Genomic DNA, 26,518 nt, shown 5'->3' with positions numbered 1-26,518 from the left:
CAGATCACCGAGAAATTATCACAAGGTACTCAAAGTTAGTCGATGGAAGGCAGCTATGGAGACCAAAATCCGAAACTCGACGACATAATATCCCTTTCATATAGTACGCATTCAGTTGTCAATACATCATTCATCCGTTTTATGAACATATCTCAGGTGTCACGGAGCAATCGAAACGCTAACGTTATGGAACTCGATCAAAGAAAAGAAATTGGTACTTGAAAAATAATTCGAAGTTATAAATACAATTTAAGGTAATTATTTGCGATTACTTTCCTCGGGAAAGAGATTATCTCACTCACGTGTTCCTGTCAGCGCGAAAATTATACGCTCTGGTAGAAGTTTGGCAGTCTATCTTACTCGAGTTGCTGCAGCTAATATCTGATTGTAGAAGTAATGATGGAATTTTTACACTTCTTACCGTAAAGACGAAACACGTCGCATATATCCGATCAGTTTCAACTAATAAGCATATTCCACAGATACATATGTAGCCGTAGACTTGAACTTCAAGCGTAAATTGCTCTCTCCTATACGTGACTACGGCGCATCATCACTTTTACTGCGCTACGTCTGCATATCGCGGTCAAGGACATGATCGACTCTCTAAAACGCCCTTTCGTCTTTGCGAAATAGATGGTATTGCCCTACTCAAGATGCAGGCTAAAACGAAAAAAAACCCCAAAAGTTGCAACTTTTTGCTATGTTCACCGGAAAAGAAAACAAGCAGGAGGTCAAATAAAGGACATTTGTAGACTGCGGAAATCGTCTCTCAATCATCGGCAGTGGTGCTTATACTTGGCGTGAACTGATGCTAGCATAAATCTATTTCTGTATTTCTCGCAGAAACGATTTAATGAATCGGTGACAAGGAACAAGTGATTTATCGATATACCAGATGAGCAAATCTGTTTTACCACATAGCAGGATCATGATCGCGATACCCTATGTGACGGTAATTTCATTCACTCCACGTCAAGTTCATCTTTTCGTCTTACGATCCTTCACTTCAGCACTTAACGGGACCGCAATTAACATGTAATGCTAAACTTGCTCCCTGGAGGAATGAAATTTCAGCTCTTCTGCCCCGCGCTTGTTAAACTCACTTTGATTGGGATGCTTCCGAAAACTCTAATGAGAAAATTGCCTCCTACATTAGGGATACAATTACCAGCTTCTCGCGAAATTGTGAAAATAGATTAGCTGCCCAGTGACCTTTATAAGAGGCGCTGTCTGTAAAAACCTGCAAAAGGTGGCCAAGGTCAAATTTTCAATTAAGACGAAACATATCACATATGATAGGGCATAATTTAACTAAGAAGGAATGAATTTTAATTTTTGTTTAAACGGACCCATTTTGATGTTACAGGTCATGTCACGTGATATGGTGAGGACCTAATATTTCCTTACGATTTCCCCTTAAAAAAGTTGAAAATTCTGTAAAAAATGCAACATATTCACTATATTGTAGATTATTAACTACCAAAAAGTGACGGTATCAGTATATATATTTGTCATGAGTAAGGTCCCCTCAGTACGTCCGTAACCTTATATTGACCTTTGACCTTTCTCTGCCGTAGAGGGCGCTCTAATGCCGGAGAAGTGAAATCTGAGCAATTTCAGCATTAAAAACTTCCAATTTTATAAATTAAAAATGGTAACCCTTGTGCGAGATCCCGTAGTGACATGTACATCATGTTACGTAACATGACTAATGTTTTGTGAATCACTTTTAAAACTTGCGGGCAAACAGTTATTTTTCATGTTATGCTGTCATGAAAAGTGATGAAATATTGGTACTTTCTTATTTTGATTTTTGCTAAAGCCTGTCTTAATCATTTATCAACAGGTTCGTTTTTTATACCATTGACAAAAAAATAAATCCAAAAATCATATTTTCAAATTTACAAACAACAACAATAACAACAACAACACAAGTAGCAACTTCGTGACACGTTTTTTTGTACCATACGAATACATATACCCCGGGTGTAAGGGTGACGAATTCATAAATTAATTTCTTTGTTATTGTTTCATCATCGGTTTATTGCTAACAGTTTATTTTCGAAAAAATGGAATATGACATTTAACACACACCAAAAAAAATAGTTTGAACAATTTCAAAGTCCAAACTAAACAAAATACGATGACACATTTCCTTGTAAGCTTGAAGTAGCTGTAAGTACTACAAATTATGGTTAGACTTTTTGTATGTATTTATTGAAAGTCTGTCGCCTTGGAAAATATTTGACATTAGGAAGTGTTTAGATACAGCAAACAAGTAAGCACTGCTTCTACTACAATTATAAAATTATTTACCGTAATTGGAACTGACAGTACTAGTGGGATTCCTTGACGTTTGTAAGTGAAGACATAAAAAGCAAATAATCCAAAGGTTTCTGTCACTATGGGGTCAAAGGTTAATGACATTTCGTAACCAAAGCTGCAACACGCAGTCCAACGTAAACAATAGACCCGCTTGCCGCAATCCGGAAGCAGCCGCCGGTGCACTCCGAGAAAATTGGTGAGTATTGGCATTTTTATCCATGATATTATCAACGAAAATAAATTCGACACACCAAACAGTTTTGTTTCTTTAGTTTTACAAACATCGGAAGTGAAATTCAGTGATAAAATCCAGGCAACCTGCATCGGTCGAAGCAGCGGGAATTTCAAATTGGTGATAGCGATCCCGGTGTTGACTTGACGTTTATTTATCAAAATATGAGTCAATATCAGTCAATGTCATATTTCAGCTTGGTGACTTGATGAATCCCAGCAATGTACTGCTATCTTGAATTGCTGTGACATATCAGCAATCGCTTTACCTGGAAACATGGAGGCAGCAGGAGAAACCCTGGCTAGCAATGCTCTGAGTGTTATATGATTAGACCTACCGTCGCATCACATTATCAAATGCTGCGTATGAGAGCTTAGCCGTTCATGATTCTGAATAGGCGAGTGTGTACAAGTTTCTGAGAGAGTTACAAACAAATAATCATTAGGAACGTAATTTTGTTTTATTCCCAATTCACAATAATTTCAGATCTACCTGATGTCATGAATGGATATCTCTGTCACAGCTGTGGGTTGTGATGTCGGCATTGCTGCCGGAAAAGCAAGTGAATGCCATGGATCGCTAACAGCCCTTGAATTGTGTACTCGAGACATCACTGCACATCTCAAATTTCCAAGTGCGCTTTCAGAACGACTTTAAATATAATTGTTTTGGTTGTGCTGTCATGTTTTCGGGTCATTATAGAATGAATCCATCATAAACGAATCACTTTTACCAAAGTCGATTTTTTTTTTTTTTTTTTTTGCATTATATCATTATATCATCATTTTGTGTCTTTTTCAATGCTGAAAATTGGCACGTTTTAAACCGTTGACTATTTTTGCCATTTCCAGATTTAAACTTTTGTTGAAACTTTCAGAATAAATTATAGGGGATATTTGAAAGAAAATTAGGCTAAAAAATTTGGGGGTGAATTTTTAAGGTACAAGAAGTCAAAGATAGACTATATGAATGTTTTTATATTTACTTATTTTTTATTTATTCACATTAAAGGATAACCCATTTACAGACACCTTTTTGGTGAAAGTTCCCAACAGGGCCATAATCTTCCATGGGGTCCTAAAAACACTAAATACAATAAAAAATACAAATAAAAGTACAGCAAAATAAACACATGAGTAGTTAAAGTAATTAAGAAATAGACAAAGTGACCGTATTGAGAAAAAATTATGAGTCAATGTTATCTTTTATAAAAAGTATCAATTGTGTTGAAAAGTTCTCTGACCTGATTCCGTTCGAGGGAGAAGGAGGTTACGCGAGATTGCTGCGCGTGTGGGATAATCATGAACATTCATTAAAGGCACAAAAACATGTCTGCAATGTACGTCGGAACAGAGTTCTCAAAATATTTAAAGACTAAGATACAAGTGAAATAGAAAATACGTTGCTTAACGGAAAGAACATCAGCGGCTTTGAAAAGATCATTACTCGGCGTATCAAAATCTGCGTTAAGTAGAATCCTCAATGCTCTTTTCTGCATTTTATACACCTGTCCATGTTGTTCTTACTGGTATTTCCCCAAACCACCCTACAATAGTCAAGAGTTGATTGAATTAAACCATAATACAGAATTTTTCTAAGGTGAAAAGGAATTAGTTTATGTAAGAGTCTTAGTAGACCTATTCTCTGACTCAGTGTGGTGCACATATTGTCAATATGCTTATTCCAAGAAACCACATCATCAATAGTCACACCAAGGATCCTCTCAAATTACAACAAGAAATACTTATATCATTTATGACAACATCAATTTTGTCGTAACGACGGTCAACATTGTGTAGCTTATGCCGCGACCCAACTAACATAGCCTTGGTTTTGCTTGCATTAATTAACATGCTAGTTGCTGTTATCCAATTGTTAACAGCAATAGCGTCATTTTGAAGTAGATTTTTGACTTTGGAAATCGTAAAGCCAGATGATAGAAGAGTCTGGTCATCGGCGTACGTGTCTAAATGAGAGTTAGAAGTTACAAATGGAAAATCATTGATAAAGATGGTAAAAAAGCAAAGGGCCAAGTATCGACCCTTGCGGTACTCCAACTGATACTTTCTGTCTTTCACAATCTTTGAACGTTCAGAAAGGTACGATTTAAACCAATTTAGGTTTTTATTATTCAGTCCATTCAGAGAAAGTTTCTTTGAGAGTAACTCATGGTCAACAAGATCAAACGCCTTAGACAGGTCGAGAAAGAACTCCAGAAAGATGACCACTGTCAATATTTAGTAAATAATTCGTCGCACATACGTAAAAGGGCCGTTTGACAGGAATGATACTTTCTGAAAACAGACTGTGTCGTATGCAGCAGACTCTTATCGGTCAAAAATTTATACAAATTACAATGAATGTGATTCTCTAAAATCTTAGATATTGCTGGGAAAATTGAAATTGGCCTACAATTTGACATTTCATTTACATTACCAGTGCCCTTATAAATCGGAACAATTCTTGCACACTTGAAAATTTCAGGAACGGTTTCGTTATCGATACTAAGATTTAACACTTTGGTGAGATAAAAAGAAATAACTGGAGCACTCACACGTAATAACTTAGCATTAACGTTATCGACACCTGTGGATTTCGCCTGTGATAGTGCCCTTGTAACAAACTCTGAGTCAGAAGACAAGTGCGGAATGTTTAAAACTGCATCATCAAGTTTTCCACACAGATGATCTTCTAACAGTGAGATATCGGTGTCTTTGTTGACGGTAACATTTAAAATATTTGAAATATTAGAAAAGAAAGAATTGAAAGCGTTCACAATAACAGAAGGGTCAGAAACAAGAATACCATTAACTAAAATCGGAGTAGTATTTTCTTTTGATGGTTTGACAATGCTGTTAAAAATATGCCAGAGAGATTTTGCATTCGAACCTTTCTGCTAATCTCTAAAATACTCCTGTTTTGACTTTTCAATCATATGGACAACTTTATTCCTTGATTGCCTATAAAGAGGTAGTTTGCTAGCATCAGATTTTGCTTGGTTAAGAAAAGCATCTCTCTCATGCATGGCATTCAAAATATCGTCGTTCATCCATGGCGGTTGTCTAACACGTCGAAAACGTTTTTCAATAAATGGAGCGTGAATGTCACAAATTTTGTTAAAAATGGTAACCCAAATCCTCATTACAATATTTACATCAGTCGCAGAATCAACTAAACACCACGGCGCATGATGAAGGTCACGGAGAAAAATACTATAGTTAATGTTAGTAAACGAATGAAATTTGACCGTGAGATAGTTACATGTGGATAATGCGAGTTTCTTTTACGTACTGTTACTATCGTTCTTCAAAGTATTGTTCACCCTTTTACTAATTGTTCTTTCATGGGGAGTTTATGTGTTGTACTCGCCTTGGCTGCCGAGAGGTAACCTGGGGATCTTCAGTGTATTGACTACACGAGACGTTTAGAGTTCGTTGGTACTACATAGACTTTATTTCCCTGTAGACAAGCTTGACAGTTGCCATCGCCCAAGATACGCTTCTCCCATAGTCTAAATGTCTTGGGTCCGCTGTGCTCCTCTCTCTCCGAGCAACTCTCTCTCTATTCCAATCTGATCTCCTTGTATTGTTTTAGAATGGGATTTTAAACGTTATCTTTAAGGCGTGGCTTTGATCATACGATAAACATGAATTAAAGATAAAATGATACATCCAATCATAAACGTCAATTAACATATTATACTATTAATATTCAAACATCTCTGTGACATATGTTCTTGCTTTCGTCTGACTTCCGTAAACACCCTCGTAAAACGGAATTAGCGTATTTGTGCGTTTGTCTAAAAATATGGTTTGTATGCATATCGACTTATAAATAAATTCTTGTTGTTTTAATTAACCATTTTACTGGTGTCGATGACCGCTAGGTTCATTAACCTTTGTCTGAGATAAAATATCTCTGTAACACTCTCCGTCTTTCAAGCAATGCGTCCCGCATTGTTTTCCTTAAACTATTTAAATTTTAAAGTGTAAAGAAAGCAAACAGTCGTACATTTACAACAATTCGTAAAGTCTTAAGAAACGAAAACTTACATATCAAAGGTAATTCCTTGTTTACATCGAGTTTTAAATGGCATATACATGGCCATCCTCGCAACTCTGAAGAAAACGTACACATTTGTTTCATTTTCCTTGAACTTCGTCATCATCACATCGTCTTCCAATCATTATAATATCATTGATTCCTTATATTCAACTTAAATATTTTCTTACAACCTAATTGCGCATATTCGTCATTATTTGAGGTAGAGTGGGATAATCGCCGATTTCTCATATCAGTTTCAGAGATTGACGGCTTAAATATTCCCGTCCTTTTCACCTCGTGTGGCTCCCTTCAGGGGCATAATTATCATAATTCTCATTTATCCGTTTCTCTTCCTTATTGTTGAAATTTTGAAGAAACAAAGAATAGAACAATATCACAAAACAATTTTGTGAGCTTAGTTTTGTAATAAGAATAGGCTACTTGAATCACAGCATCGTAATATGCATTCACTTTGTGTATAAACAATGCTCAAATCAAAAAATATCTCTGTTTCGTTATACCGATGCTCCTACAAATGCATCGTCACAATAACTTATATAAAATCATCTCTACGTTATGAAGTTTTCCCAAAACTTCGTACACAAAAGTCACCTTTACTCATCGTGACTATATAAAATTCTCTTAAAACTCTTAAAAACTCTTGAAAACTCGTCTTCTACATATAAAAAATAAAACAAGACATTTTTCTATTTTTTCAAGTATTGTTTACACAGGCAGTGTATCAATTACCAAAGTGCGATTCAAATCTCAGAATAATTTCACAAACAAATAAGTAATATCATTGCTAAATGATTGCAGTAGTTAACATGAAACGGAGGTTAATTTCTGTTCGTAATACCATATGACACCAGTCGGCTTGTATAAAAATGTATTCTATATAATTCAACTGGTAGGATTACATCATACACACTCATTTACACTGGAGGCCTCATTTCATTCATACTCAGAATCAGTCATGTAAATCCATACCGTGATGAATTAAAATATGAATTTCTCAATTGTTTTGTCAGCGATCTTTTTCGCTCAATCGCTAGCTGTATGATCAAAAGTAGTCTGAAGTGAACAGTCAACTCTCTCTTGATTGGATGTAAGATTTTGAGAAATATAACCATAAGAAAGACAATTCTTCATCGAGTTACAATTATTCCATTACAATGAGCTTAACGTCTAAAATAAAAATTCCTATCTTACATATCATTAATCTCTATACCATATTTCACCAAATAAGAACATTGACGTCGACGTCAAAATACAATATCACCGTAAAATAATTAAACAAAACATTTAAACATCGTAATAAGAACCAAATTGAATGTTCATTATTAGATCATATTTTGATTTCATCGAAAGTTCATGGTAACTAGAGTTCGCAGAGTCCGTGATGCTTCAAACTTCATTACGATACTCACGGGCCGCTCACTGAAGAGGTCGGTGATTTTCGCAGCTTGCTGAATTGTTCTTGGTTCTTCGGTGTATGTTGATCTGTTCAGTTGATGTTTCAGCAGTCGGATTCTTCATAGATATTTCGCATTGGTTCATATTACAGTGTTACACTGCCAGTCGAATTCCAAAGATCACTTCGTCGTATTCAGTCTCCTTGTCGTCATCGTTGTTGGTTACCAGTTCTCCGTCTTCGTGCAGTTTGCTCTGTACCCGGATTCTCCACCATGTTACTATCGTTCTTCAAAGTATTGTTCACCCTTTTACTAATTGTTCTTTCATGAGGGGAATTTTATATGTTGAACTCGCCTTGGCTGCCAAGAGGTACCTGGGGATCTTCAGTGTATTGACTACACGAGACGTTTAGAGTTCATTGGTACTACATAGACTTTATTTCCCTGTAGACAAGCTTGACAGTTGCCATCGCCCAAGATACGCTTCTCCCATAGTCTAAATGTCTTGGGTCCGCTGTGCTCCTCTCTCTCCGAGCAACTCTCTCTCTATTCCAATCTGATCTCCCTTGTATTGTTTTAGAATGGGATTTTAAACGTTATCTTTAAGGCGTGGCTTTGATCATACGATAAACATGAATTAAAGATAAAATGATACATCCAATCATAAACGTCACTGTCACAATTAACATATTATACTATTAATATTCAAACATCTCTGTGACATATGTTCTTGCTTTCGTCCTGACTTCCGTAAACACCCTCGTAAAACGGAATTAGCGTATTTGTGCGTTTGTATAAAAATATGGTTTGTATGCATATCGACTTATAAATAAATTCTTGTTGTTTTAATTAACCATTTTACTGGTGTCGATGACCGCTAGGTTCATTAACCTTTGTCTGAGATAAAATATCTCTGTAACAGTACCATTACAACAGGATAATGATCAGAAATGCCAATTTCAGGCACAAAAACGCTAGCAACATTTTCTCGATTGGAAGTATAGATATGATCAATACATGTCTTAGAAACTGGTCTTGTAGGAAGCGAAATAAGTTGAACTAAGGACAAGTTACTCAGCGAATTGTAAATATAGTGACTCTGGCCGCTCTCCGTGAATAAATCAATGTTGAAGTCACCCAATAAGTAAAGTTCTTTACCAGTATAGAAACCCTTTTCCAAATTCGATTCAATACAAATATCAATGCTATGAGAGGTACCAGGTGGTCTATAAACACCAGCAATTAAAAAAATATTACATTTAGGAGGCTTGATCTCAAGCCACGAGCTTTCCAAGACATCAGATTCCAGGTCAGACCTTCTCGTGTAACAAACATTACAACGAATATAAGCCAAAAGACCACCGCCCTTTTTTCCGTTCTTATCTTTTCTTTCAATTTGAAAACCGACAATTTTAAAATCATTGACAGAGTTCGTATTACTTAAAAAAGGCTTCAGCAAGAAACAATACTTCCAATGAAAACGTTTTGTCAACAGAAAGATAATGAGTAATCTGATCAATTTTGTTTGTTAAGTATTGAACACTCCAATATCCAATCTTTAGACCATTCGAAAAGCTTGTCCGAGAAGCGTGTATGTTCACAGAGTCCACGGCTTGTTGCTTGTGACCCAAAGGACCACAAGCCCAGCAGTTGATACGGATTCCATGTCTGCAGACTCTCTCAATATGACAAGATTCGCCACACAGATAGCAGTATACCGCCCTTCTAGATTTCGCTTGATCGCTATATCGTTGAGAATTCGAGTGTCGACGGTTGTAGACATTGTTGTGCTTACTGCTACCAGATGTAAAGTGCCTTCCCGTAGACGGAGCTTTCGTTGTGAAGCAGCAGCTGGAGAGATTTGCATTTGTGAGGAGCTTATCACATCCAGAATACGTTAGGTGCACACCATCACGCAGTAACAGAGACGTGACATGTCAGCTGAACCATCCCGAAATCGAAAATTAGCATCATTATCAATAAATGCAGCGGCAAGGTCCCCATTTTCAGACCAGAAGGTCAGGATTTGACTGGTCAATCCTCGGATAGATACTGAGAATACTAATTTTCTCAAGCACAATCTTCTTTGTTCATTTAAAAGTAGATCATAGTCAGCAGTCAAGTTTTCAACAGTTGAGGTCTTGTGAACTGCAGTCCTTTCCACCTACTTCTAAAAATAACCTCCTTGAAAGGATCGTTGCCAGAGTATTTCGTGGCGATGAAGTGACGCATTCTATTTATGGTAGCACCTGGCAGACATTTGACAATAGTTTCAGTTGAATTGCTTTAAAAATTGCGTAATAACGAATCACCGATGAACAGTATTTACATTTTTCTGGCGGCCAGCTGCAGAGTGGTCCTCGTAGGCTGTTGAGGAATTTGTACGCGATCGAATTGATGGAGATTGGGCAGAGTGTCCGTTATCTGCGCTGTAATTTGAAATGGAGTCATTGTTCACATCGGTATTCGTATTGCATGGCGTAATGAGTTCGCATGGACTCGCAGTTAGATTCAAGTTCATGACATTTATTTCGTAGTTGTTCATTTTCAGTCGTTTTCATAGAGAGCTGTGTTATTAAATCAGAGTTTACGGCCTGAAGTGAAGAAAGTTCAACTCTGAACTTGGCCTGTTCGTTCAACATTTCAGTTAGTTTCAATTCAGTGGACTTCAACAATTTTGTGATAGTTCTACATTCAGGACACGGCCAGAAGTACCGCTGCGTTTCATCCTCAGTAGCATTCACACAGCGAAGATGAAACCAAATAAAGCACAGACTACATCTTACCATTTCACCCGTACGACTGCGGTCGAATCTACAGAATTCCGTACACAATGGTGGATCGGTATCTTTCTCCTGAACACGATTGCTGCGCTTTTTCCCTTTAGTTATTTTTCCATTGGTTTTCATCATTTACGTTCACAGCCGATCGCAGCCGAAGTCTAGACGTAGTTTCGTGTTCATGGTTATCCAGTCTTTCTTTAGCGATAATAGCGTCTAGCCTTTCCTTAGCATTATTGTTCAAAGCATTTCCGATATTAGTGGCATTTGGATTTGATTTTGTCCATAGGAAGTTGGGGTGACAGAGATTGCATCTCACCTTCAAGTCTCTTCACATAAGGCCATTTGCTGAACTTTTTAAGTTGATCTAAGTCAGCGTTTAATGATGCCCGCTAATTCGGTTGCTATGGTAACAAATGATGATATGGTATGGGAATATCATGGGGGTAAATAACAAACAATAATGTCTTATTATAAACCGCATCATAAACAACAGAGCGATATTAAAAGGCTACTATTCAAATGCCAACTTACTCTAACAGTTCCACTGTTAGTGCGTTATTTCACAGCATAGGGCATATTCTGCTTCTATACACTCACTGTCTGTATGATAAAACACTTCAAAATGCAGCCATAACTTCTTTATATGATTTAGTCTCCCATAATTGGACTGGTTGAATCATATTTGCAAGTGATAGATGGTGGTGGTAGAAATGTGTACACAAAAATCGAAAAAAAGGGTTGTTTTGGCATACCGGAAATGAGCTGTGACATACTGCGCATGCGCAGAACTATGCGCAAAATTCAAAAATAACAGAGGAGAAGTATACTTTAAGACTTAATACACATTGGATTCTTCCATAACGTGTTATAATTTTGTATGTGTTCGATAACATAAGGTTGTATATTTGTGAACAATAAAATACTCCTGTTCGCCAAATACTCGTTTCCCCGTAGATCCCAATAAAATCAAGCATTGCTGTGGTTTAACAGTGACCTTTGACCTTTGCCCTTAACCGAAATTTAGTGCCATATCGAATAAATAACACAACATTTATATTATTTTTTGTGGCGTGTGTAATATTTATTCATATAAACAACTATGCATGCAGCAGAATAATTGGTATAATATAATTTAACTAATTGTATAATTGTTACAAGAATTTACGAAAACGTTAATAATTTCAATCATTTATACTACTCTGATCGATATCAATGGAAACAGAATTAAAGGCAGTACAGGGAAATTTAACAACTAGATTTGTACGTATTTTAAGAATAATAACATATGAGCACTATCCATTCCGACAGGGACACGCGGGATTGTGCTAGAATCAGTGAAAATCATTGAAAATGACGAGAAAACGCCATTTTTAGAAGTGTTGCCATGGCAACAAACTTTGCCAAATTAATATGATTTTTAATATTTTTGATAGAACTGAAAATGATGTTTCATAGTATACAAGATATCTTAATTCAATTTAGTTTTTCTCCACTAAACAGTTTTTTAAAAAACGGGAAGGCTTAGCAAATATTTCTAATTTTCCATAATTTTAAAGTAAAATTAAAGCAAAAAAACAATGAGTGCCCGCACGTTTTTAATCGGATTATTAGACATCGGTCATTGGTTAAAGTAAATATTATATCTGCTTATTACGGCCCCGCTTCCTTTTTGAGTTAAACACGTTTGAATTTGAGAAGTTTTCTCTCTTTCCACAAATCCGAAAAACATGGCCACTTGAGGGCGCTATCACGAACTTAAGATGGGGTCAAAAGTGAAATTATACCCATTGTCTTAATTGACTTGACCATTCGCGTAACTATTTTACTGTACTTGTACAATTGGAAATTAGACAAGACAAGTAATGATTGGTGAAATATTGGTATATTTGTTATATAGAAATGTTGTTTTTGACCGTTTGATGTAAACATTTGCGCCACTGACGTCTTATTTTTCAAACGCTGTTACTATGGTAACAGAAGGTAGCACAACTAAATTATTACACTGGTACTTTAGTTAGGTCACGTCCTATCTTTGGTATATAATTTATATGTTTTTGAAATTTACCCTTGGCCACCTCATATAGGCGCTCTGCAGGTTTTTACAGACAGTGCCTTTTAAGAAGAGACAACGGATCTCGTTCAATGTACCGAATCTCAGAAGGCGAGCTGCCTCGACTGAGAAAACAGAATCATTGCTTGCGAATCACCGAAAGCCAGAAATAACATCGCTCGTCACCCGGGCCCCGGGAAGTATCCGAAGGCCCATACGCTTCACAGAGAAGAACTCTATGGAATCGAGTTCACTCTCTGTTATCGTAAGTTACATTTTCTTCCAGACCCGTCTTGGGTGGCGTACTTGTTGGGAACGAATGTCCGTTCAGTGACAGCCTCTCTGCGACATCCCATGGATCTCCGACTACACACTCAACAATCGGACGATGGTACGTTGAGGTCATCAATGACATCGAAATCAGTCAAATTAACTTTGATTAACGAGTTTCAAATTATCGATTTATCGCTCTGTGTCTGCCGCTCGCATTCTTCCTAAAATTACTTTGAAGATTTGCGATGAGATAAATACGATATCGTATGTCTCTTTAATATATTTTCTTTTCTGGGTGTTGCTTCTTACCCTGATACAGCCATCAAATCGCTCTCTGAGAGATGCTGAAATGAAATTTCAAGGGCAACGTACACCCGTGGTCACTTTAGTGTTGATCAAGCCTACTTGATACAGACAGAAATTCTGTTTGTATAAAGACAAAACAGGCCCTGCCAAGGGTTGTAAATGAGAGCTAACGATTAACACCCGTGTTAAAAATTAAGACACAACACACTTTTATGAGCTCAGGGCTGTAGTATAAGTAAATTGTGTCCCAAGCAGACAGTGTTTCTTGGGAAATTGAAATAAACAAGACTTGTACATGGACCAGTGTATGGTAATATTACATCGTATCTCAATCTTGAGCACAAGATGCCAATCGTAAGCTCTCATTTACAACCGCAGATAGAGCCAGTTTTGCCTTCGTACAAACAGAATTTCTGACTGCATCAAGCGGGCTCAATTTTCAGTTTAAAGTGGCCACGGGTGTAACATCTTTATCACCTCTTTCTAAGGCCTCTTTTCACTGATACATTTAGGTCGATGAAATTGTAAGACACTATCAGTTGCGCGATCACATGATTATTCAAAGTCGGTTCTGCATTATTTTTATGAAGCGACCAATGGTTTAGTGCAAATTGGCCATATCTGTTTTAGTAGGTATTGACACCTGAAAACCAGATCAGTACCTAATCTTCGCATTGTTTCCCTTTCTCAGGAAGATCTAGTGAAAGCGCGGATCTTCCATTTTTATATAAGTTGTTACATTAACAGTGTACCACAGAAAAGCTGGAGAGTTATCACAAAATATTTACACGTCATAAGTATCTTTTTTGGAAAGTGTTTGTCTCCGAATTTCGAACCACATTTGCACAAGCTTGAGTAACAGAAGAGAGAGTTTGACCTCTTTAAGTTTTCGACGTTCTCGAGAATTGAAACATTTCCAACAGCAGTGATATTGGTACACTTATCTATCCAATCGAGACATTTACTGAATTAGATTTGTGTAAAACATATTTAGGGGTAATTACTTTTCGGCAAATTTAGTTTAACCGATACTTTACTTTGAAGTTATTTCTGTTCCCTAAGGCAGGATGCATATCAAACTGTTTACAATTGCCATCCAAATGTGCAGGTATTGACGAACAGAAAACGGAAAGATCAACGTGATGTGCTAAACAGCTGATATCTACGCCAATAATTAGATCATATTTACATGAATGAAGACTGATTGCCAGAAACGCCCGGCACATTACAAGAAGTGAGGCTGAGTTTATCAACAATCACATACAGGTCAAATCCGGTTCGATTTGATCAGTATGTACAGGTAGGCACTCGTGCTATACAAGCACACTGTACAGACGAACTAGTCTGGCAGAGACCCTGCGATTCGCGTTCTTCCCAGTGTCAGTCAGTTGGAACACGCGCGCGCCCTTCAGAGGCGCGACGCGAATCCCAGGGTCTGGACGTTTTTGCTTCGCTGATCACTGCGTCTCACGTGACTAGCTAGACGCAGCACGTAGTAAGACGCAGATACCGGCAAACCGCCATTTTGAAATGAGAGAGTTTTTCGTCTCCCGGAAGTTGTTAATTGCGCATCCCGCACATAGTGCATCATTTTTTATCGCGGGCTTTTAGTCTAGTCTGGTACCTGCCAATATTTCAAAACTTGTAAGAATGTTAATTAAATCCTTGATTAAATTCTAGCCACGTTCGCTGTGATAATTTTAGCTTTACTTCAAAGTAAATTGAACAGCCAATGACAGCGCCCCATTATTTAACCAATCAGATTTCGTAATTCGATACATGGCGGTTTCCCGTTACCTGCCTCTTTGTGCTTGTCACTGAGGCGGGGACAGCCAACGTTTTGCAAGCGACCGGTCGGATTTCTGCCTGATCCGGATACTTTATAGAACTCCACACATCCGTTCATCAAAACAAAAAATGACAAGTACCATAAAATGAAAAATGAAAAATAAAAACATACTGCATATATAGGTTTACTAGCTACCAGTATAATATTCACTAAGCCCAGTTAGATAGGTTTTTCTTTTGACGTCACTACCCTTATGAATATTCATATCCTTGCAAGAACGGACAGTCGCTGTGTCTGGCAGCGCGTGCTCACAGCTGCACAGCGTAGCCTTCGAATGCAGGCCCAACTTTGGCGCGCACAACACAAGGCACAGCGACTGTGGAGAGTCTACAGACGAACATACGCATACACGCATGCGCGCCCACATAGATCCATCATTCATACATACATACATACATACATACATACATACATACATACATACATACATACATACATACATACATACATACATACATACATACATACATACATACATACATACATACATACATACATACATACATACATACATACATACAGACAGACAGACAGACAGACAGACAGACAGACAGATAGACAGACAGACAGACAGTCCACACCTGAGCATATGTTGAAAAACATGTTCGTATTATTCAAAGATGTTGACCGTTAGAGACACTGCAAACGCTGAAACACAAATTGTTACCATGTTGCACGTATATTTATCGGATCTTGTATTCCCAGGAGCTAGAAGCAATTGGATTAACGTTCAAATACTCCAAGGACTCCAACTCGGTGCTTGCGCCACCTACAGGATGACGCCTGCTAGGTTTCTTCGCAAACTCATCGTGTTGTGATGGAAATCATCCAGTACGTTATCTGGCTGCACAGGGCTAAGGGCAAGTCTAATTCGCAGTGTATTGGTGATAGCCAATCGAGTCTGACGAAATTTATCAAACAAAGCGTCAACCTTATCTCCAGTGAGACGATTTTTACCGTTAGTGATGACCGGAACACGATTCCACATGAGCATACTAAATATCTGACCGAATAACCCCTTACATTGAAAGAGTGTTTGTTCATAAGCTGGATGATGCCGATGCCTTGAAAGTGGAAGTGTGGTCTGGCAATGTGCAAACTTTGGTTGTACGAAGCAGTGCTTTGCGTGCTAACGCTATGGTTTGAGTGGTATTATGTGTAAAACATCCCAAAACAAATAGCAGAATTTGGCGCAAATGAGTTGACAAGCTGTATTAAGGTAGAATGCGCCTCGGGGACAGATATTTAGAATCTCAAATTTGTAACATTCTTTACTGATCTAAAACTTGTGGTGCTGAAAAAATTGTCACCGTCTTAGTTTTTCTAAAATCGAAAATTACATTTGTCTCCGCTGAGTTAGCACAGGGATGGCGGTCATTTTGAATTCAAATATCGGTAAACGTTTGGCAGTTTGCTTTCTGCAGTGCCAAACTTTGCCGGGGAACCCCTGATTTGTATACTTGATTTGGTGTGAGACTGGTTTACGGTTTCACTGAGCAAAGTTTGAAAAACAATTGAAGTCGTTCACTTCCGAGGAACATATTACCTTAACTTGTCACGGTGAAAAGGTGTTTCTTCAAGATACTAGGCAAATGCTTTTTAGAAGCTGGTTTTACGGACGTCTTCCCATTTACAACGTACCTCCAGCCCACAAATAATATGAGCGGTTGTTTCTTAGTACAGTAAACAAATAAGCTGAATATAGGCTTTATCGTCGATCTGAATCCAAAAGCTTGTATTTTCATCGATCTTACACGAGTGAAAATAGCTATGCAGTTAACAATGCCAAGTTAAGTACCCCATGCTGACTCGGTTCTGTAACCGTGGTTTTACGCAAAAGGAAGCCTTATAATGACGCATCCGTTAATTTGAACGGTTTAGAGCCGACGAAACAAGTTAACTGCACTACAATTAACCTTGGAAATCACGTGCAATGAACCGCAGTCAGCGCGTTAATGTGCATCATCTAATGTAGCCAGAGGGTTACGACAGCGGTTGTATTGAACGTGTTCATTCTGTTTGCATGGTCCCCCGCTCCATAAGATCATCAGTGTTCTGCGACGAAATTAAAAGAAAACGCCGTCTTTATGATGTCGAAATATAATTTCATGATACATGATACTCTTACCGAAATCTTTGCCTTTTTCGAAATTTCTCCGATTGGCCTTAGTACAAATAAATGCCAAAAAAATAGATGCCTTATCTGACACCTATTGATACCTCAAATTATTGGCAAAAACCACATCAAATAAAGCACCGACGAATCTATTTTCTATACCATTTATACTGCAGTATAATATTGAATTTGTTCCCCGCGGTTTCGGCAAAAACTGAGCATGGATACCGGGTGGGATAAGTGTTACGTAATTATTTTCATTTGAAGGCTGAAAATGATATCATACGCTAAGCACTTCACAAAAGAAGCATCAGTGCGCGGGTGTCATATTATTGCTTTTGGATGAATATGATCTGAAATTTTATGATGCAAAAACAAATGGAGATAAAAGGGACTTTGTAAATTACATTTGCAGCTGATAAATTAGAAAACACGATTTCAATATGTTATGTTATCCTGACTGGAAACAGATTTTCATCTTTCAAAGTGCCCTTAGCTACTTTACATGCAGCCTTCAACGTAAAAATATGTGACGTAACGTCAGTATAATGATATCGTTGAACAATGAACGAAAATATCTTTGCTAACAAAACTGCTGGTCCGCTACACTCGTGTACGAAAACCAATGTTGCCGTTTGAGATTTTTTCGATGTTAACCAAGAAAGAAGATATTTGGATCTCGCAAAACCTGAAAATATACTAAGCCTGTAAAATAATTGATGGGAATGGGGAGTCATGTGGCGTCTAAAGAGAGTTGTTCCATCGCACAGTTACCACGTCCAGCCTGATATTTTCGTCTTTTGAAAAGAATGACAGTTCATAAACGACTTACTGAAGTAAAACCTCCCATATTTTCGACGAACAGTACCATCGTGGACATTTGTTGTGCGCAACAGGCGCTTAAAATTATTGTTGGAGGTTGACTTTGTCATCAGACAATATGACGCCGACTGTCGAAAACGGGAAACAATACCATCAAGAGATTGGAAAAAATGTCTGCAGTCTGTGCATGGACAATGGAACTATAGAGATTTAGCGTGGCTTATTCAGATATAATCTCGTAAAAATGGCGACATGTGAACAGATGGACTCACCGCCTATAGGCTAATCGCCACTCTCACTAATTGGGGTTTATTGAAGGATCTAAATGGCAGAATATGGAGGCAAATTGTGGATAAAACCGTGTTCATACAAGCCGACAAAAGGCTGATATGTAATTATAAGAAACCATCGCGCAATGCCTAATGCATACATAATGGGTATGTCCCTGTCTATATGATATTCCCGATTTCTTACTCTCTATAGCGCATTTTAATAAACAGAATATTACAGAGTAATTAAATACCAGTTCTAGCACAGACATCCATATTTTATCCGCTTTACCCAACCTTTTTTCACCCGTAATTCTTCTAGACAAGATAAAACCCTGAGAGAAATTGTTTAAGGTCTTAACAGAATACATACATACATACATACATACATACATACATACATACATACATACATACATACATACATACATACATACGTACGTACGTACGTACGTACGCACGCACGTACGTATGTACGTACGTACGTACGTACGTACATACATACATACATACATACATACATACATACAGACAGACAGACAGACAGACAGACAGACAGACAGACAGACAGACAGACAGACAGACAGACAGACGAGAGCGGCCTAAACGATTCGGTTTTCTTTTTTTGTTAAAACGGACTAATGAAATCGGTCACAGTAAAATCGAATTTCCGCGGGAAGACAAAATTACATCTACTGAAATTACACCAGCTGTATATACTCAGCTCAATATTTGATCTACTATCGCCGCTATGGAATCGGGTTTCATTCGTAAGATTCGAATAAAAAATGTCAAACCGAAATAAAAATTTTACTCCAGGGCTGGATTTATGGATTTGAAAGAAGCGGCCCGTCTTCAAAGTACCGTCGTTCTTACTGTCAAGTTCTTCTAGACTATGACTTTCGGCAAAACGGAGATTCAAACGACTGAGCGCCGCTGTGTTGGGCAGGACTATTCTATAATACGTTTACCGTCACAGAGTCTAGCGCACACTTTTATCACTGTTTGTCGCTCGAAAAAGCGAATATAAGGCGGCGCTGCACGTTTGCAACACAGTTTTTTTTTCAACGGAATATTTCTCATTGAAGATGACAAGGAAACCCTCTCATGCTATATATTTTCAAAGAGCAGAGACTCTAAAAATTAGTATAGTAGCAACAATTACTCAAATTATGACGAAGGTATATATTTTGGAATATATAACCTCAATTTTGGTATTAATGCTAAAAATTAATTTAAGATAAAAACTTGATACTCTTTTCTAAAATTTAGTATTTCACTTGAAACAAGAGAATATGTACAAATCCTCCGACTATTTTATTTTGCATTATTTATCATTATTCTAAAATGGCAGAGGTTGAAGGACTAACATTCAAAACTGTGATTAAAATCACGATAAGCAAAGTCAAAAATGCCTCTAATTCAAAATGTAAGAACTTTCTTGCCAAAAAAGAGTTATTTTATTATATCGTATGTAAGGAACATAATATGAAAATTTCACAAAATTTGACCCAGCAGAGTGGAGGTAAGTTTTGAAATCTTAAAATTCGGAGAAAAGAGAAGCCAGGAAACCGGGCGATTTGCGTAAATTTGCGTAAATTTACACTTCTTTCTCCCCCAACTTAAAAGTGAACCTAACCAATCTTTTCATCTGTGGTTAACAAATTACTTGAAATTGAATGAATCTTTGCCAAAAAAAGTGATTTTGAGCAAAATACGCTACGTTACACGCAACGCCATATCAAAGACATGTGCTATATATGCTATTAACAGCGGAGCGATGTGCAAGGCTTGCTGTACTAACAATGCCGTGTTGGTAAATAAATGTACCAGTGATGACCCAATGGAGATGTGACTGTCCGTCAGGGGCTTCATGCCGTCAAAGCCCGTATTTTTTCCCCTCTATATCGGTCTAAGTAGGTCTATCCGAAATGAACACCCGGAGGGTAGAACGATTCACAAGTAAATAACCTCGGCTCTACTAAGGGATTAGAAATGGCTTTTACCGAACCGAAGCCATTCAACAGCGTCGAAGCCAATATCCTTATGAAAGATTGCCATCATAGAAATTGATAATATACTTCGACGTTTTCCATATTTTTAAAGATTTACTTCATGCGAGAAAAGTCACATATTTTAGCGGTCTAAGGTAAAGTAAAACGGCCTTGTTACTATGGCATTCTGACTAATTGGGTTACTTTGTTTCAGGACGACGACTTTGAATTTTTTAACGATGTTGATCTACTAATTACTAAAATGAATGGCTCACATGGAAAGTCTTTGACCATTAAGATCGCTGATAAGTTTGAAGGGATATCGATGCATTTTAATTTAACTACGATAGATTACAACATCAATACTGACGACAACGAAGCAACACAAAACAATGTTGAAACTTCATTTGCCCAGACACGTATTTTTTCACAGCGACTCATGTTTTCATAGGGAATAACTAGGAAAACGGGTGTTCAAAATACTGACATTTCAGATCTGAAAAAACATAAAAAAATCAGACCAACCTGTATCAAGTAGAAAGACAACTTGCACATGAACTTTCCGAAGACCCATTCGGCTACGTGACTGGTGGCGCTGAACGGGACAGCGCAGGCGAGGAAAGCCAAGTCCGTGATCGCCAAGTTTAAGATGTAGTAATTGTGACAGTTCGCATCTGCTTGTTCTTGATGACAACGTAGATGACCAGACCGTTGCCGACTATTCCTATCAGGCATATGGTGCCGAAGATCAAAGGCACGAGCCATACCTCCGTTAGCAAGGGTGGCTCCTCGTCAAAGGCTACTGTGGAGTTGGCCGTAGTAGAGGTCTGGTACGCATCGGCGGTGGTGCTGTACGACGCAGTCACGCCGGTCGCGTTGATCGATGCCGACGTCGTCATTGTTATCCCGCGTTGTCGTCTCGTCAACGCTTTGAATTCTGTCAATAACTGTGCAAGAGGAAAAAAAAGCAACTTAAAACTTTTTTTTCAAAGAAGATATCGATGTCGTGGTGATGATGATGCACAGACAGAGTCGATGTGGCAAGCGCTGGGGAAAGCCGACCGTCCCCGTTGCGGATGAGTAGCTGTTCTGAATGCAACTGTATCGCCGTAGAGAGGAAAGTACTTGTTCGCGCTGTCACGTGATAGTAGTATTTGCATACTCCACTAGTATCACCATGGCGACGTGAGTCAATCGTGTTCAGTTCTGTTCTCACTCGATTGATGCTAAATGTTCCGTTGAAACAAATTAACGGAAAAAAGTCGTGCAGCTTGCACGTACCAAAGCTTGTTAAGCGTTTGTGAAAACCTAGGCCGAGAAAATTCGCAAGGTATTAAAAATAGCGCGAAGCGCATACGAAAGTACATGGTTTTCCGCCAATGTTTGTTGTAGCCAGCCGTTGTGATAGCAAATGTTACCAGTCGTGAATTCGCAACGAATCTAATTCTTGATTTTAATGACCGATGTTAAATCTGCCTGGAATACACAATCTATAGAGTATTAACGTCCAATTAATTGTCACGGCCCTATGAGCACATGTTTGGTGGTTTTACAAGCAGATTTCACTTGGAAGACGGCGAACGCTGCACACACGATCATGACTGTATCACTTAACAATTTGAAAGCAGTCGTCGGCAAAGCTGGCCACCAAAAGGAGACGACCAGAATCAACCAAACAGCAGAATTTCGAGTAGTGACATACCGGTTTTATTCATCATCCACACAAATGAAGGCAATTCCACGAAAATACAAAAAATAAAATCAGATGACGAAGCTGCAATGAATGAAAATCTCGGATCATGCCTACTTAGTCGTTAGTCGTTACAACACGGGTCGTGTGTGACACTCTGGGGGAAATGGGGTACCCATGCGTGTCCCAAAAATCATGGAAAAGAGGGCGGTTTTCGCTTATCATCACTGTCCATAATAATTTTACATTGCGGGTAGGGGTACTTTTCCAACAGCTGGTCCGTGAAACGATCAGAATTGCCCTTTCAAAACCTGGGAAATGATTTTTTAATATGTATACTATCGTGCTAGTGCTAAATTGTAAATGAGATTGTTTTAAACAATGGCATAATCATGTACTTTGTAGTTTCAAGGGAGATATTAAGTTTCTTAATGTAGTATCATGTTTTTGACTCAAATTAATTTGTATCAATATTACCAAAATTGAGGTTTTATACCAAAATGTGCACCCCCTTCTCTTTTGAGTGGGCTAAACTATAATTGCTAACAGGCTACACTTTAGATTCTGCGCTTTTTGAAAATATCTCGCATGGGGAAGGTTCATGTTATCTTTGATAAAAAATATTGCTTTAAGAAAGTGTGCTGAAAGACAAAGTGGTCAAGAGCGTACAGTTCCTTGCAAACCATTAAATCTCTTGGAACTCGAGCAGCATTAGCCAACTTGTAAAAAATGATTTTGTCAGACTCGATAGGTTTCTCATTCATCACAGACCCGTTGATCGATCGCAAAGTTCGAATTGTAAGGGGGTTTTGAGAACCAGACACTCACACAATCGCAGTGAACAAAGGATATGCTTGTAAAGGAAAACTGAATGGCAGGTCTGAGGATTTTTAATGTCGAATATACGACAAAGGAAACTTCCGGGTATACTTTTGTTTGCCTGTTAGTCGTGTATGACCTTCACGTCATGACGTATTGCCCCCACCTGATCTCCGTCCCCGCGGACATCGAAGTGAACACGTTGAGCTGCGCAAAGTGATAATCCAAGGCCTACCTAGCCCGCTGGCTATACATCCATTGTTATAAATGTACTTGATTCGATTGCTAAGATGATGTCTTATATTTTCCCCTTAGTGCATAGTCTCCCAGAAAGTATATGTGTTCAACAGGATGCCATTTTCAAAAAAAACTAGCAGTTTTACAACTTGTTTATATCACAGCGGATACTGATGACAATTGAATATATTATATGTGTTCGATTCTGGCCGTCCCCATTGTGTTCGTAAAATTTGTCACTTCCCGTCTTTGATTTCTGAGAATCCGGGCTGAGAATGCCGGAGAGGTAAAACATACCGTCGTTTGCAAAGCTTGCTCAGTAGAATGTCGAATGATCCATCCATTGTTTGCTGATCGATCGGTTGGTTCAGTAAGGTCGGGGACTTGACGATTTGTCAGTCTCTTTTGAATGCCCTCTGAGTTGTTAGCTAGAAGCAAATTACGGACATCTGATTGATCGATCAATTTAGACTAAGCCCTCGCCACCTTCCTTTCTTGCTGAAACGCATTTGGAGATCATACCACAGCAGCAAAGACCCAACATAGCGCGAGATAGTCGATGAGCGAAAGTATGTTCCTGTAAATAAAACTATCAGTTTTGTTTCTTGCAACGATCGTTACATTTTTTTTCACAGTGGTAAACTTTTTGGGCTAACATGACGAAGGCAGCGAAATCAGTAGTCACGTGATTCTGACAACCTAATGAACGAGAAAAGACGGAGTAGTGCTACACAGCGTATGCATTATGTCAAACAAAAATAACACACCTTGGTTTTAACGTGTATCTTTTGAAATATACGATATACAAATATGTTACAATGACAGTTTATTATAATAAATAGGCTAAGTTTTGCGTACCGCACATCGATAAAAAATTTACGATTTTGTTTGCTTTTTTTAACCAAAAAGCTCTTTATTTGGTAATCCTGATGTACGTAAAAACTATAGAGAACCGACAGTAACTGGAAAAAAAAATTTCTTTTATGAGGTCTATGAAACAACAGTATTACGAAAACATCGATGGCGTCAAAGTGACACACACACACACCACCTGTGTTTGTTTTGACGAGTTTTTTTCAACATAAAAGATTACATTTTTGCAATCCGTACCATTATTAATGACACGTGGGCCGCTGACAAAGGAGATTACAATACAGTAAGCTTATTTTTCTCTTTTTCTGTTAATAACAACACAATCAAAAATTGTAGGTTTAAAGACGGAATCACCACGCTAGTTGTCCAACAAAATAAGCTTCGTTCTTCTTTTCTTTCTCAAGTTTCTTTCTGTCTTTCTTCTATTTATTCATTTATTATTTATTTACTTATTTCTTCATATATTAACATACCAAGATTTTCAGAATACAAATGCCTGCGATTTTAAGTGTTCTTGATCGCTGTGGTATGACCATTTCACTATGGATTCAATTCAAATGAGGTAGCGTCACATCAATGTTGTCGAGAAAGACATTCTAAGATACACGTATTGCGAAGAATCATTCAACGAGATTGATTTGCTGTGTTACCGCTCACGGTCTCCCTTCGGGGAATAGCTAGCGAGAGGACATCGGGATACAGAAACAGAGTAGCGGCTCAAAGTCTTCAAAGATAACACCGTTTATTTCTTGATAAACATGGATGTAAACATATCGCCGGACGTTGTTTCATTCTGTCAAGTACCTGTGTTCGTAAAGACACTCCCTTCATACAATCTGTACAGTGGCTGTTTACATACAAATGTAAATGTGAACTCCTCATATCATCCTCTGTACATGCGGATATCATGTGGGATCAGGCACCCTCTCTGCTACGTCAATGTCATTATCATTTTATGGTTTGCTTGTTGTTGTTTTATGGTTCATGATTTCTTGGCTTATTGGCCACTAGGCGAAGAGATAACGAGTTTAAATATTACGTAATAATAGCTAAGTTGACGTCAAAGTGAACGAACCCATTTAACAGTTCCATGTTTCGTCAATTTTCATCCCTAACAGGTCAGGATATTTTAATTGTAGAATGATCCTCGCCGTCTTTTAAACGGATATAAGAGTTCGTTTTTCTCTAAGATTGCCTTTTGGCATGACAATGTACATACTGCGCTGACGAGTGACGGGGGTATAGAGTCGGAGTGTCGGAAGTCTCGCAGTCTCGGTTTGATAATTGTAAAGCCGTACACGGTGCAGCTTCAAGGCTGGGTGGAGGAACCATTACCTCTTAGAGAGACGTGCAAGAAAACAAACAACTGACTCGAAAATCAAAAAGCCAACAGGAACATGGGTACGAATTTCATGGTTAATCTGTTGTAAAAGTACATTTCCGCGTGCGAAAAGGTGTTGATGTGTTCACCTTTATTGTGAAAAAACAACTAATTAACTTCTTTCCGCTGTCTGTGATATGCTTTTCAAGAAATAATTATGAGTTGCTAAGCAACTGTTGACAACAAGAGAAGAGAGTAAACAGAAGACGCGAATCGATTGTCGTCAACACAATCACACCTTACAAGGCAACTGTTCTTTTTTAAGTCTGACCAACCAGTCAACGACTATTCCAGTGATTTATCTTTCGTGAACAACACGTGTGCGCAGGACACATGCACAGAGCGGACCGGTCAATATCTTTTCTTGTCCTTACGTGATCCATTAGCGCAAGTAAGGGCCGAATTTGCACCATCTTAAGTACAACATCACGGAAAAAACATCATTGGAAAAACCTCATTTCAAAATGCGCTATTACAGCAACACAATCCATTGCATGATGTTATGCTAAAGATGGTGTAAGTTCCGCCCTTATTTGCGCTAGCAGTCCTGTTCAAAACAAAAATGACCTACATTACACGTCCTACATACATGTACTGCATGCTCTGATTGGTTAATCCGCTTCTCTAAGGTCCACTTTCGAAGCAGTCATTGGTGGGACCTCATGTGTTAGGTCTCATTATTAAATGTATTATTCAATTTACAGCTTCCTGATTGGTTAATGTGTAGGTCCGGTCCTCCAGTGTTCACTGCCTCATTATGCAATGTCCCATGTACTTTTGGATGATGCCTGCACGTGGTCGCAGCTCGATCCCAGTATATGAAGAAAGGTACTCATGCCGAGTATTTGTCAAAATATCTAGTTAGATTTGACCTTCTTCGAGAGTTCCTTCACTATTCATGGCATTTTATGTGATACTGTGAATTATACATGAATTAAATATTGCCAGGAGAAATTTTGTTCTTTTCCCTGCGGTAGTTGGTTGAAATGGTTGAAATGGTTGATCAAGTCAATTTTGCATTTCTCCAAGAGATTGCT

General features: G+C 38.2%; 1 protein-coding gene across 2 annotated transcripts in view; it reads right to left on the bottom strand.

Moving 5' to 3' along the window:
* The window catches only part of LOC139140589 (G-protein coupled receptor 54-like), a 178,703-nt gene that overhangs the window by 25,604 nt on the left and 126,581 nt on the right, over nt 1–26,518 (bottom strand). For both annotated transcript variants that reach the window (XM_070709932.1, XM_070709933.1), the window contains exon 3: nt 21,007–21,428. In XM_070709932.1, coding sequence (XP_070566033.1) covers nt 21,007–21,246 — 240 coding nt within the window. In that variant the 5' untranslated portion in view covers nt 21,247–21,428. The remainder of the gene's footprint in view (nt 1–21,006; nt 21,429–26,518) is intronic.

The sequence above is a fragment of the Ptychodera flava genome, chromosome 9 (genome assembly GCF_041260155.1).
Source record: "Ptychodera flava strain L36383 chromosome 9, AS_Pfla_20210202, whole genome shotgun sequence".
NCBI lineage: Eukaryota > Metazoa > Hemichordata > Enteropneusta > Ptychoderidae > Ptychodera > Ptychodera flava.
This window is presented reverse-complemented; position numbering and strand designations above follow the sequence as displayed.